This window comes from Tachypleus tridentatus, chromosome 12, assembly GCF_004210375.1.
Source record: "Tachypleus tridentatus isolate NWPU-2018 chromosome 12, ASM421037v1, whole genome shotgun sequence".
Classification (NCBI taxonomy): domain Eukaryota; kingdom Metazoa; phylum Arthropoda; class Merostomata; order Xiphosura; family Limulidae; genus Tachypleus; species Tachypleus tridentatus.
Window position 1 is genome coordinate 24,330,826 of NC_134836.1, and position 15,433 is coordinate 24,346,258.

At 31.4% G+C, this 15,433-nt stretch overlaps 1 protein-coding gene across 6 annotated transcripts in view; it reads right to left on the reverse strand.

Annotated features, from left to right (window-relative positions):
- The window catches only part of LOC143235232 (glutathione S-transferase C-terminal domain-containing protein), a 66,882-nt gene that overhangs the window by 15,698 nt on the left and 35,751 nt on the right, over positions 1 to 15,433 (reverse strand). For 4 of the 6 annotated variants that reach the window (XM_076473189.1, XM_076473190.1, XM_076473185.1 and 1 more), the window contains 3 exons: positions 13,332 to 13,402; positions 7,005 to 7,374; positions 2,026 to 2,228 (listed from right to left, as the gene is read on the reverse strand). In XM_076473189.1, coding sequence (XP_076329304.1) covers positions 2,026 to 2,228; positions 7,005 to 7,374; positions 13,332 to 13,402 — 644 coding nt within the window. Of the gene's footprint in view, positions 1 to 2,025; positions 2,229 to 7,004; positions 7,375 to 13,059; positions 13,104 to 13,331; positions 13,403 to 15,433 lie in introns of all 6 variants that reach the window. The other 2 variants (XM_076473191.1, XM_076473192.1) reach the window with 1 other exon arrangement.

A 15,433-nucleotide genomic window follows, 5' to 3' on the forward strand; every position in this document is an offset into this window, starting at 1 on the left:
CCTAGAGATCACTTTAGGCTATCTTGTACATCCTAATGCAAAACTTATAGTAGTGTAAAACAAAGGTCCAATAAATTTAATTTTTAATCTAAACCTTGAAATTTATAACACATGTAATATTACACCTATTTATAGTTTAAATTTAATAAATAAAAACATTCATGGATTTGCTTAAGTTCACACATAACAAAACTTGAAACAAAGACACAAACTCTAAAAACAATATATAAATTTCTGAGCTTTCATTCACTGTAAAATAGCAGCTAAGCTCATAAGGCACTGCCATGTTAAAATTTCTGTGAAAATAAATTTCATAAAATAAAGCTACTATGTAATGATAGAAAATACATAATTGGCTTTGATTATGTGATGCTGCTTAATTCGATAATTTGCATCTCTAAGATATTTTAATGCCTAAAAATGGAAAGTTAGTTAACACTAACACAACCACTTTTCTATAAAAAAAATCTAAAGAAATGAAATATGTTCTGTAAACCATAATTTTTCATGTTTTGAACTTTAATAAAATTATTGTTTTCAATTTCTAGAGCTATGGATGTACAGATATTTGGTATGAATAAAACTTTATACCAGACAAGAAAGATTTTGTTCCTCATAACAATTGACAGATGTTTCTATGCTGTTTTGGCTTGTTCAAAATAAGATGAAGAAACACATTCTTTGTATTATTTACAATTCAAAAATAAGATGTTTTTCTATTAAATCATAAGTTAAAGAAATGCATCACAATATAATTTTATCATAATTATGTATCCAACCCCAATCACTTCTCCCATGCAGAATATAATAACATTGGTCTTTTATGTTTATTACTTATTGCTATCATAATTTTTGTCACTATAAAAAAACTAAATTTCCCAAACCAGTTGCTTTCATATTCGTGTACCATATCATATTAGTAATGTTATATTATCAGAATAACATGAAACTATAACAAAGGTACGGCTCAACTACTAATATGAATTGGTTATGAGAATAGCATTAAAAGTATCTTTTATTATTCTAGCTCAGGCCAAGTGGTATCATAGTAGAGGAAGAAAAGAAACTGTCAATCAAATAAGAATTTGATAAAATTTGACCTCTTAGATTTTACATTTTACTAAATGACATAACAAAGCCATCACTTGGTAACAAGAAACTTTACATTCATTGTTACTTATTTTAAACTTCAAATTTTACCAAATGTTGTAAGATTTGCTTTACAAGAGAAGACATCAAGTTATTATTTACAATAACTTTGCAGTTATTTATTGCATTAGCTATTACTAACCTTTTACATATTTATTCACTATTCATGTAGCAACCACACTTGAATTAACATATAGACCTGCTAAGTTCCATGAATTTCTTGGCCATTTCAAGCGAAAATGAAAGTATTCAGTAAGAAAAGAGTAGTTTTAAAGGACTGACTTATTATGATGGATGATAGACTGCAATACTTGTTAATCATGGTTTATAAATAGCATATCACTGCCATTATCAACTCAGTGATATTTTAAATAAATAGGAAGAAAGGTATAGCTTTCTAGATGTCCATACAATGTACAAATATGTGCTATCAGTTTTTTTATAAGGTGTGTGTGTGTGTATTTTTAGACCATCGATCTTACTGGATCATTACCTCACTGTGCAATGCTACAAATTGGTTATTTGAGCTTTAGCCCTATTTACTGCCAGGGTTAATATAGCCATTGATATATTATGACACCTCACCATTACTAAGGATGCCAAAGCTAAAATAATGAAGTGTGTGGTGCTTGACTGGTTGTTGCACATCCATGTAGCCTAGAGGACACACTTGTTGTGACTAGATCATAAAGTGGTAGTGTTGCCACTGCACTGGCCTACCCTTTCTTAATGGCACTTTGATACTAAAACAGATCTTACAGAAGCATTATTTAATATGAGTGCACAAAAGAATAGTGACTTAATGTTGAAAGAGACATTTTTTGTGCTACTTTTTATGTCTGCCAGTTCAACAGCATCTAGTTACAGTTTTATTACCTTGAATACAGGCTTTCCTCTGAAACTTCAGGAACAATTAGTCTAAATGTTTCTTTTACTTCATTTAACTTATCTTCAATGCCAGAATTATCCATCAAACATATCCTAGTAGCTCTGTTAACACAACTACTGTGTTGTAATCTCTTATACCACTCTTCTATAAGTGGAACATTTTTCCTCATGTTTTCAGTCTTCAGTAAATTCTATGAAAATAAACAATTATTTCTTCAAGTTATCACAGACTTAAGAATGCATTTAGTATCAAATGTTTAAAAACATTCAAAAAGGCTTAAGATTAATTTGAATTAGAAAACAACTAAAATTCACATCTTCGGTAAAGAAATATTTAATTTTCCAACACATTTATCTTGATATATTAAATTATAAACTTTGTGTAAACACATAACAGTATTAATCACATTTTATTGTGAATATTACACAACCATATGGATTCATCTCTACAAATCTGTTTGATACAACATAAAGTTCAACTGGTTTTTATTAGCTAAGAAACACATGTAGAAAATATTTAATTACAAGTCTCAAACTGCATGTTTGTTAAATTTTGTGCAAAGCTACCAAAGGGCTATTTGTGCTAGACAGCCTTAATTTGGAAGTGTTACTCTAGAGAAAATACATTTAGTCAACACTATCAAGAACATTTGGGCTACAGTAATACAATGGTGGAGCTGACCATCACATTATAACACACTCATGGCTGAAAGGACAACAATGTTCAGTATCTTAATGTGCAAACCCGAATAATTCACTTTTATATATATATATATATATATAATGTACAAGCTGAAATATCCTGTAACTGACCGGGATTGTTTAAACTTATTTAAAACAATGTAAGTTTAACAACAATCATGTACTTCAAAGTAATAATTTGAATATGAACCTTATCTCAACATTTTGAAAATATAACAAAGCTTCTTTATAAACAACATTTGCAATTTGCTTTCCATCAACCAACAAATAAAGACATCTCTACACCTCACTGATCATGAAAAAAGTATCAGTGTTTTAGAAACAATCCAGAAACTTTCATACTTTGACCTTGAATTCTTTTAGAATATTTGACACTGTCAAAAGCATCAACCTGCCAAGATTGTTTAGGATTGACTCAATAGGCTGTAATTAACCAAAAGGCTTCATAAAATAGAAATATGGCTAAGTACAATTTTTATTTCCATAGGACATTTACAATAGTCTATAATGCTCACATAAAAAGTTTGGTTGAGCCTGAACAATAGGATTGGAAGAGTTAGGGTGGAAACAAACACATATTTTACCTTTGTGCGTGCATGTGTAAATAATTTCTGACAAGATGAAAGCAGCAAGTCAGTGGTAAAGTATCAACCACTAACCATGTATGATGTTAGAAAAATGTATGCTCAAGAAATAAATTAAACAAAAATATGATACCTTATAACATGAGTGATTTTGAAAGCCAGACCTTTTTCTTCTTCAGAAGAAAGGTCTTTCCACTATTCGTGTTAAGGAGTTGACCATCAGTCTAACAATGTACCCAAAGCTTAATGAACAGAAAATATTTTGTAGTATGTGTTGAATTAGAATATTAACTTTATACTGAAAATTATTCTGTACCAATAATAAACCATTTAAACTTGCAAGCCAGCAAGCTAGTTTTTTATCCCACAGTGGGTAAAGAAACTAGAATGTGAAAAAGAAAGAAAGAATTACATTAGTAATTCTAAGAATCCATAAGAAAAAGCAAAGGAGAATACACATTCTGACCAAGCTTTTCATTGAATACTGGAATTCATTAGACCAGTGAGATTTGATAGGTATGGTAGTAGTAAAGTTGCTGTATACATCATTAATGGTCATAAACAATTACTGTTATGGTGGAGACCAACTTAAATAAGTGGATAATAGGTTTTCAATTTTGTTGAAGTTATTTTAGGGTGAGAGTTAATAACACAACCTTATTTATTTTATATTCTTAACAATGATTTATTTATTAATTATTTATTATTAATTAACTTTATTATCATTTACAAGAACTGTCAAACCATCAAGCTTGTCTTCTTGTTCCCTACTGGGTCAAGAAATTTTTGTGTTAACTTGAGAAAGCAACATTAATAGTTTCAAGATGGTTCATTATATGCATATTTTAGCATTGATCACCAGAGGTTGACTAGTTCAGTTACTGTAGTTTTTATGGTAAACTGATTAAATGATAGCTTACATGAACAATTTTGTTGTGGGATTACTGTCTGATAAAGGGGACTTAAAAAAAACACCAAAAAACTGTTAAATATGGTACATTACTACTTTCTTATGGACTTTTCACTTCAAATTTAAAAACACAAATACTTAAGTTAAATAAGCTATTGATCTATCACCGAGTTTGTAAATTTTTAAGTTTCCAAAGTTCAGCTTTTTGCTAGTCTTTGTCTAGATGGTCACAAGTTTGAAAGGGCTGTTTTGTGTTTTGTTCAACAGAGATAGTTGTGATCTGTATATATACATTATTAATTTTCATAAACAACTGTTATGGAAAAACAAAGATTAAACAAGTGAATTGAAATTATCATCAATTTTATTTAAGCCCATTCAGAAATCAGAAACTTTTGGGTATGAATTAATAACACAATGTTATTTATATTTTTAACACTAATTATGTATATTAACTGATTATTCACAAACACTAGTTAACCAGCAGCTAGTCCTTTTGTTCTTAGAGTGAGTCAGGCAGTTACACCAATGATAACTTAGTTCTTAAATTAAATATTTTACTATTATGTTAATTATTATTTACTTTTATACTAAAATATCAAATCAAGCATTACCCATTGATGGTAGTAATTATATTCTAGGTGTTGAAATGTATTGAGATAGTAATGGAAACATAAGTATTCAAGTGAGGAGAAGCAGACCAAACCACAATAAAGTGGACATCTGATGTGCCTGCTGACTCTCCCCATGTTTCAAACTACAGAAAAATCTTCATGACCAGCATCTGCAAGAACTGAACAATGCCAGGTAAGCAACAGTTCTGGTTATGAAAGCATTTCTTTTATGATATTTTACAGGAAAAAACTTTTGATACCTTGTTACTATTCTAAAGTACAATATTTCTATATCATTCATAACAATTTCAAATAATAATAATGTGTTCTATAAAACCTTTGACTGAATAAAAATATTGATTTCTTGCTAGAGTTAGAAGCCATAACTCCAAGATGTTGAAATTATTTACAGATAAAGCAAGCATGACATGAATCACAGAATAGACAGCTAACAACTGAAACTGTTGGTGAGAAAAGACATACACAGCAAGTGCTACCAAATGGCAGCTTCAGTTAACTACAGTCAGAAATTTTCAAGGACATTTGGGTGTTTCAAGATATTCCAGGTGGAATTATAATGAATGCTGTTTCATACAATGAGTATTTGGTTTAGGGGACATAAACATTTCTGACTACAAGAATATTTTTGATGTGAAAATACTGGATAAGAAAGCTTTTGTCATATTTCTTTATATAGTGTAATGAAGAAATATTTATTTATTTCTCTTTCATTCTTAAACTGTGATATACATATTGTTTAATTCATTTAGCAGTGGAGTTAGCATATAATTTCTTTCAAAAAGAAACTAATGTTAAATAATACAGATGTATGGTTAACTGAAGCTCATGACCAATGCTTAACATCTGAAGAAAATGTATGAAATGTAAGTGATATGATAAAATGTAATGATCAATTTTTCTGGAGTATATCACTTTTAGTCAAGTGGAATCACAGAATGACACTTTCCAAAATAAGTAGATCAAAGTGGAAATACAACAAGTGTTGATACAAAGGTAATCAAGAGCCAAGTATTGGTAAGGTAACTCTAACATGAATAAGTTTGCTTTGGATTCACTGTTGTTGCAAATTATGGAAATTAAAAATGTCACTACATTAATAGTGTCACATTAGGAAAGTGTAAGTTTTCATTCTCAGGTATATGATGATTGTTAAACCAAGTACAATTAATCCTTAAGAAAGTAATAAAATGTAGAAAAGAAACTGAATAATTATAAACCAAAAATCAAGCATCTAGGCTGAGTGAGAGTGAACAATATAGTTACAACTAAAATAATTATATATTATGAGCACCTGAAATGATCAAGATATTTCAAATGGGTCTAATGATACAGAAGTACCATACAACTTTGGGAGAAAAAATAAATACAGGAAATACCAAAGACCCATAAGGTTAAGCAGTGAGCCTCTTCTAGAAAAGTTTCTCCAATGCATGAGGAAAAGGAGGAAATTAACAACAAATATTCAGAGATTTAAAAACAAAACAACAACATACTATTTATATAAATGAACATTCACTATCACTTTTTAAATTATTTTAAAAAAGAAAACCAAGGACAAAGTAAAAAAAATATATAAATTCTAATGGGTTAAAAATGGTAAAATCCATTTAAAGGAGGAGAAATCATAGAGTTATACTTTTGAGAAGATAAAATGATTTTCAAAAATTGTAACTTAATATGTTATCATGATTAACAACCTAAAGATTTGATAAAAATGAAATACATAAATGATATAATGATTAATCACTTTGATATTGATCAAACTGTATTAAAATAAGCTACTTATGAATATCATACAATATATTTTATAAACAAATACTCTGTTATTCATTGTAACTTTACCTTCACTGATGATTAGAGATTTAGACAGAATTAATTTTATTGAAACAGATCTGAAACAGTAGGTCCCTACATTTACCAAATGGAACAAAAAAGTGACTTTTCTATTTTCACAATATGTTGTTTTAATACTAAAAGTTTAACAAAGAATATGGATAAAATTGTTTGTGAGTTACAAGGTTTAAATTATGCTTTTACTTAAGATATCTGAAGAAACTTGGGTTCAAAATGCCCATAAGTTAAAAATGTTTGTGAAATGATGATACAAAATGAGAAACGTTTTCTCTGCATACTCACCCTAATAATATGCACACAAGGAAAGAGTATCAAATCTGCCAGAGTCATGTCTATTCCTTCAGCATAAACATGATTCAAATCCCAAATATTTTCTTCTATATCATGTTTTTCTGTAACCCTCTCATCACTGATGGAAAGGTTGTTTTTTTTTAGTAAATTAAGAGATTTTTGTTTTCCATTCGACTCACAGTTTTCATTAAATGATGAAATAAAACAATTTGTTTTTTGTATCTCTGCTTTAACATTTCTAAGTATATCTTGTTTTCGTTTTCTGATGTTATGAGTCTTAACTGGCTTTCTGAAATGAGTTTCTAATCTTACAAGCTCCACAGGAAGTACAAATACTGAAGATCCACCAAGTTGAGATTTACTGCAGCAAACAAAACAAATAATTTCTATTAAACTTCAAACTCTTAATATATAATAAACCACTTGGTTAATAATGTTTTTATTATACATGATAATTTTACTTTATATGTGTAAATTTAAGCAACCAACATCCATGAAAAGTAACTCATAAAAACCTTGTGTGTATCTTGACTTTCACAACCAGAAATATCAAATTTTAACATTTCCAAAGAACAAAATAAAAACTTAAAAACAATAGAAATGTTTCAAACATTCAAATTTCTATGAAATATGCTTGATATTTATAAAATCATATTACACTACAGATATTTTTGCTTTTTTTTTTCTCTGTTTATTACAGATTTCGTACAAGATATGTGAAAACAGTATTTAAGATCTATATTTTGTTTCCCACAAATTACTGCTCAGGAGACTTCCATCTAAAACCAAATCTCAGCAACTGGGCTGGAAGATTAGAGATAAAGGTATAATTATGAGAAGTTAAAAACATACAAAACATTATTAGACCTACTGGTTTATAATGTCTTACCAACTTTCTATATTTATAACTATTCTGAAATATTTAATATATTTCTATAAAATCAAACATTTCAAATATTTTTCAATTAAAACATTTACATTACTTAAAAACATTCTAGAAAGAATTTCATAAATTGCTAGTTTTCAGAAACAAAAAAAGTAGTTTTTAGGATTATTTGAAAAGTTACTATAACATTCCTTTAACTTTCAAATTAAAATCCATAAATCATAAACAAAAGAATATTACTGCTACTCACTTGTTCTTAATTCCCTTATAGGTTAGTTTTAGCATAGGACTGATGTAGTCCTTTTTTTAATCATTTATTATTAAAGCTAGACTTATATTTATATCTTTTAGACTAAGTATCTGAGAGATATAAAATAATTATGAATACCACTCAAACTTAAACAAATTTAAGTTTGAAAAACAAAAAACGATACCTAATGAAGTATTTACGACTCTTTCCACCAACAACCAGATTTGACCTGTTTAAATAAGTTTAAGTTTCACCAATAACCACAAAAAATGCAGCAAAAACTTTAGAGGGGACCCAAAAACTTACCTATGTTCATTGGTTATATTGATAAACAAATATATGTACATGCATTTCCTAGGTTATATAAAGCTATTTACAAGTAACAGTTGCTTGTTATTGTGTAAGTGGCATATTATATATCAAAAGCAAGTATCATAATGTAATCCAAAATATCATTCTATGCATTGCAAATTGAGTGTCCTAACTAACAGGACATACCAAACCAATTTACAAAATACCCAAACAAAAGAAATCTAACATTTAAAATTTTGCTTTTATTAGACAAAGGATAATAGTCAAAACTGCTGTGTCATCCAACCTCCATTTCAAAGCTGAGAACTTAAACATCAATGACATGAAAAATGAAGATACCTGCCTTTCTATATTTATAGAGAAATAAAACAAAGAGTCAACTAAAAGAATTTCATCATCATAATTTTTGGTACATGAAAGAAAATATGTACTTCTATTCATACATACTTGCCAAATCTCAACACATCTAATATTTATGCAAAACCCACAGAAAAACAAAAATAATAATTTTCCTTTCATTTATGTTCACACTTCACTTATTGTTACATATAATGTCATCACACGTTTTTGTTTTCATGCAGCTTGGTTTATTTATAGTTGCTGTATCTAAGTACATCTTATATTAGTTATTTATATCTTTTACTTTAGAAACTGATTTTTCAGAGTGCTATATATCCCATTTTGATTTCCATTGGGGAGAAGGGGTCAAGTTTTAGAAGGTATGGAAGAGGGAATCAAGGCTGAGCTGGTATGAAGGATGCCATCATATGATTTAATATGATTGAAGGTCAGGACCCGAGATAAAAGATGGAGAAGTGGGCATACACAAAGAAAACACAGACCCTTTGAGAACTGAGGATGAGAAACAGTAGACCAAATAAAGGATTCCTAAAATTGAGAGGGCCAGCAAAGCATCATTGAGTGTAGTCTTATGAGGTCTTAATGACAGAGAGCCTGTCCACAAGAACATTTATAGTGTCCAATAAATGGCAGATAATAAGATGAACCAACTGAGAACTGGCTAATAAAAAAAATTCAGTGTTTGAAAGGAAAGATTAGTGGATAATATACCCCTGTGGCAATTGATATAGGAGTTGTTGGAATGGATCATAACAAGATGATTCATGTCACTGATGTGATATTGTCATTCAGAGATGTTTCTGAACCAGAGTAGAGTTACAAAAAAAGTCCAGCTACCAATACAAATCCTTCAGCAGAAGAGGGGAGAGATGAACTGTTGAGGTCATAGGTTCCCAGGAGTGTTTCCAATGGTCAGAGGAGTTGCTTATGTATGCAACCCAAAGGGGTAAGTCATAGTTCCCAAAAGTGAGAAACCTCTCATGTAGTCTATGTAGAATAGGCATGAATCTTGGTGATTAGTTATTCTATAGCAAGCAGGCAGATGGGAGAAAAAGGCTGAGAACAGCTGAGAAAGCAGTTGAAAAATACTCTGAGGTGAACAAGATATTGAGTGAAAGTGAGAAAAAGTATGGAAGTGTTTATGAATATTGCCTCATCAAGACATTGTATACAGATGGGGATTCAATGAAGGAGGAAGGGAAACAGTATAAGAGTTGAGTGGGGGGAAGGAAGAGAACTGGAAAGTCTGAGGGTAAAAATTAAGGTAAACCCTCTTTGTAGAAAAGTGCAAACACAATTACACAAATCTTGATAGACAGGCACTCATGGGACCTAACTTGACTTAGTAGTCACAGACAAGCTCATTTAGTCTGATGCCAGGTAAAAGAGAAGAGTTGCAAAAGTGGAAATTAAAGGATGGGAAAATGTGGAATAAATCAAGGTAAAGTGATTGCTGGTTGGTCAGTTGGGTTTATAGGTGCAAAGCAATGTGGCTATCTATGCCAAAATAATAGTGTAAAAATAAAGTCAAAAAGTGAAAAGAAGTTAAATGCTAAACAATGTCAAAAGCTGGCAAAACCTCAGACTTAAAAAACTAATGGCCTATAAAAAACTAAAAACAATCAAGTTGGACAGTGTCACCACCATCAATGACAGTTTAAAATCAGAGGTAAATCCATAGAAAGTACATGTCTAAATGTACTGCCATTCACAGTTGAAATGATGGTACAACAGCAAAATGAAGGCTATTGTGACTTGAATGTCACAAATGCTACACATTGGTGGGTCAGTTCAAAATAAAAGAAAATAAGCTAATAATTTGTGAATGTATAGTCTAGCCAAAACACCTCCTTTGTGATCATTATGAAAACTAGACTTCCAAAAAACAAAAATAATCTGAAAAAGTCTGTTATAAAACTACTCACCCCAAACTGATTGCCAATTCATCACAGACCATACTCCATAAATGGAATAGACAAGGCTGTGGCAGTGCCAAAACAGATAGAACTAGCTGCAGTGTTTAGCAAGCTCATTTCCCCTGAATACCAACATGGCAAGGTATCAAGAAAAACAGGACTGAAATAGAAGACAGTAAAATAGGGCCAATCTTTGTTGAATATCGATGACAGAAGGGTAAGACCTAACTTTAAGTGATTCCAGGGCCCGTAGAGAGCTAAAGGAGCCAGTTTCAATGGTACATTAAGTGTACCACATACCACCCAGCAGTGAACACAGAAACTGTAGATGGCAACCACCAAGCCAGAACAAACCATGACAGAGCCATCAGAGTCATCTATTTTCAAACCATATGTAAAAACAGGAACAGAAGAATGGTTTAAAAATATGTTCAGCAAAGAGAAGACAAAACTTCCAATCCATGTACTCACCCTTCTCAGATGACATTGAGAAAGGTCAAAGGTGAGGATGATAATAAACTATGGCAAGATGTGCTGACCACTGCAGACAGGAACATCACCCAATGGAGGGATGGGTTTGGGACAGTGGGGAAACTATGGAAAAATGCAAAGACTGATTGCAGGCCACCTCAGCTCATAATTTATTCAAACCGGGTATACCCCATAAATATTCAAAACAAAGAAAAGGGGCTAGGAAAAGATCTTATAGAAACAAAACATACAGTTAAATCTGGAAAAGGTGAGTATCCTTACCTGACAACTCCCAGCAAAAAAGAGCCATAGTAAAGAAGAGAAGGAAATGAAAATTGTCCACAAAAAAGTTTTTGGTATGGTGTAGTGTCCAAGACTTGAGGTGTCCAGAAGAGATATAAAGAAATATGATAAAAAAGATCAGGCAAAGATTGTGGGAATATAGTTGGTCAAGGAAGAAATCAGCTTGAATGCTAATGTCAGGAAAAGGTAAAACAAAAAATAATTAGGGTAAAGATTAATAATTAAGGAATAAGAAGAATCATACAGCACAGTGGAAATAAAAATAAGAGTATATAACATTAAAATTAAGTACAATAATTCAAAAGACTTCAAGGGTACTATTTAATAGAGAGAAGTTCCAAAGCATAACCAGGAGGAGAAAACAATTAACCAAATATTTCCTCCTTATTCTTCCTTCAACATGAGAGGAAGAAATGCCTCAAGAAAAGAATGGATTTGAAGTTTAATCCAAATAAAGGAAGCATCATTCCATCCTCAGTTAACGTCTCTCTTTGCTGAAGATCCAAGAATATGTATGTTTCATTCAGAACCTGAATCATGCACTGCATGTGGAACTACATGACCATTCATCACCACTGTTAATATACAAGTTAATAGTTTGTAGCAAACAAAGTAGAGAATTAAGATCTTTAAATCTTGCGTATCTCATTAAATTGAAAAGCACAAATGATGTTTTCAGTGCCAAGGAAAAGAATGGATATTCATGAGTGCAAATACATAAGAGTTTGAGCTTAAAGAGGGAGACATGATCTGATGCTGCTAAAGAGCAATGAAAGCAGATATCAAACTTACAAGACATCATGATACAGAAAAAGATCTTGGTGTTTTGATTGATCAGTTTCTTAAACCATCTGAATATTGTGCTGTTGCTAGTGACTCTGATGAGTAAAAGATCAATTCTACACCTAATATTATTACTTTTAATCTCTGTAACCTGATTTCTGATGCCTGTCATGACACTTTTTTTTCTGAATTAAATTATTACTTCTTTTAAAATAAATTATACAAATTGAGAATAAAAATTCACCCTAAACATCAGAAAATTATGAAATTTATGAAATACAACATTCATTTCACCAATATTGGTTTGATTAGCGTTTAAAAAAAAGATGACTTAATTTTCACCAAATATAATTGGAAAGTCTCTGCCTGACTAACTAGTATTTTCTTATTTTCTAGAGAAAGTAAGAAAATTAACGACAACTGCTGAATATTTACTTACAGGAAATAACGTTTTAAAAGTAGCAAATGAATAGAAGATAATACTTCCTATTTTATTACCTAATATATTATTGAGTAATCACATTACTACAAATGTTTTTCATTCTTGGCACTATTAAAAAATTGTATTAAAGAAAGTATTGTGGATGCTACACAATTTGCAAATGTCTTTTAAATAGCTGAAAACCAGACTACAAAGTTATGTTTGTATGAATAAATACAATTCTTAAAGCTGAGTAAAAATTATATAAAAACATTTTTGCACTGAAAAATAAAACATACTTTCAACTTTAAAATTTCAAATAAAATTCAAACAAAAATTCTAACTTCCTTACTTCTTTGTGAAGCCTCCACAACAAAAACTTTAGGCTCTAAGAATATATAATAAAATAAAAAATACCAGTATATGAAAAAACTTCAGAGCGAAACATCAGTGCTGTTGAATAAAAAACAGAAGTGTGAAAATGCCTATCCCTAGTACTTATTAAGCAATTAAAACTAAGCTCATTTTAAGTTTATCTCTTTACATCATTTACAGGTACAAATTACATAAAATTTACATTTCTATATCTAATTTTGGAAATTATTTTAACACTTACAGGAAGTCTTTCACAAAATTATTTGTTGCAAATGGAAATTCCACTTCACAGAACTTTGTCCACACTGAAGTCTTAAAAATATTAAACATATTTAAGTTAGAATTTTCTTAAATCCAAAATGTATTTCCAGTAATATTTACCTTCCTTCACACAACAGCTATTACCCTTTTTTCTTTGCCCAACATAGCATTGATCTGATTTTTTCTTACATACTCCAGTCTTATATTCTCTACTTAACTGTCCTTGGTAATATTTTACTTGTGACACTCACCACCTATGTTAATGCACCTCCTGTTTTTGTACTGTATACAAGCACCTCTTTCAGATAATTTTGTCACTTTTTGAGACTGACCCATCTGCAGTCTCTAACACCAACTCTTAGTTGGGAGTATGTGAAAGGAAGCAAGTATTATTGGAGATATATTTGCAATTTAAGAAACTGCTCTCCAACAAAACATATCTCCATTCATTGATAAGACAGAGAGGCCAGTGAGGGCATTATCCATACAGAATGCTTCTGCATAGATCACAGGTGTGTCCAATACATGATTAGCACCACAATGAAGGAACTGCACTACATCCAAGAATAGGTATGCTCTTCATCTGTAACCTGAATCATGCACTGAATGTGGAATTTGACATGATCAATCATCACCACCAGCCAGACCCCAGTCAGGTAGCTGAGATCCTACTGCTCAGGGGTGCAATATAGGACAATGGCTCTGTAATCCTATGATAGTGACTAGGGAATTTCAACAGCAATATACATATTTGTGAGTAGATCCCAACGTGATGCTATAGTGTGATGCATTTCATGACATCAGAATAATGGCAAGAAAGTTAGCAACTCTGATATGGACAAAGCCTCTCCTTGATCTGAAGAAATTCAAAAGACAACATTCCTAACTCACAATAATGGGATTCTGTAAGCCATATTCAACTTTGAGAAAACAGAACTATCTTGTCTGTAAATATGAGCATTCATCCTCACTACCCAACAATGTTTACAAGGAAAATTCCACTTGTTCCCAGAATTATTTGGAGGCTGTGGAACAAACTGTGCTCAACTAAATACCCTGGATGGGATCACTTTGCACTTAAAATTACAATGAAAGAGTGGACACTCTTTCTATGAACAATGTATTAAATCAATACTGATAAAAAAAGAAAGGCTATGTTCAACCTAACCACACAGCTGAGCAACAAATTTGAACTGGTATTACAAGTAGCCTTCTGCCTAGGCTGCTGCCACTCATACTGACATTTGGTTAAAGATCATCTAGGGTTTCAGGAAGAGGCCCCCAACTTATCCTCTTCTTCAACAGTGGAGGAAAGTTGCTTGAATACTCTGGAGGAATAACCTCTGTTTACCTTCCCAGTGATTGTAACTGAGAGTAGTAAGGCCCTTCTAGCTCCACTAGTATGACAGAAGGGCAATGCATGTTGGGAAACTCTAAGAAACAATACTCTGGAAACAGTTCCCTAAATTAGCAAAAGTACACTGATCCCAAATTATGCAATCCACTGACTGGCAGGAACAGGAAAGATCCCCCTATGCTTTACTTATGAAATTCCACAAGTGACAGTCCAGCATAGTACAACAATATCACTTGGTCTTCCTCCAGGTGACATTATGGAACATCTCATTTATACAGAGTCTATTCCACAAGCTAGATAAAGTATACTATGTTAGTGGTTGCTAGTGTAGATTTTTGTCTGTTAAAACAAAAGTGACTGGGCAACAGTCTCCACAGAGTGGGATCCTGTGAGAAAAGATGTAAGGGACCAGGTAAAGAGAAGAGATGAGATTAGTAATGAAAATACCACTCTGTATAATCTAGCAGTTGTGGTTATAACTACAGGGGGAAGTCAAAATATTCAGAGAAAGATACTGCCAGATCAGAGAAGTAACATGAGACAAAAGTAATGGAGGGAGGTTCATGCACTAGTAAGCAATTCATGTGGGCTATTAAGAACCTAAAAATTTGATTCAGAGAAGTCTCCTTACTTCCAAAGAATGCCCAGAATAAGCAATATGAATCAATTTTCTACCTTATGAAGAAAACAGGGAATAACTCTGAGAAAATTGAAGAAATGCATTA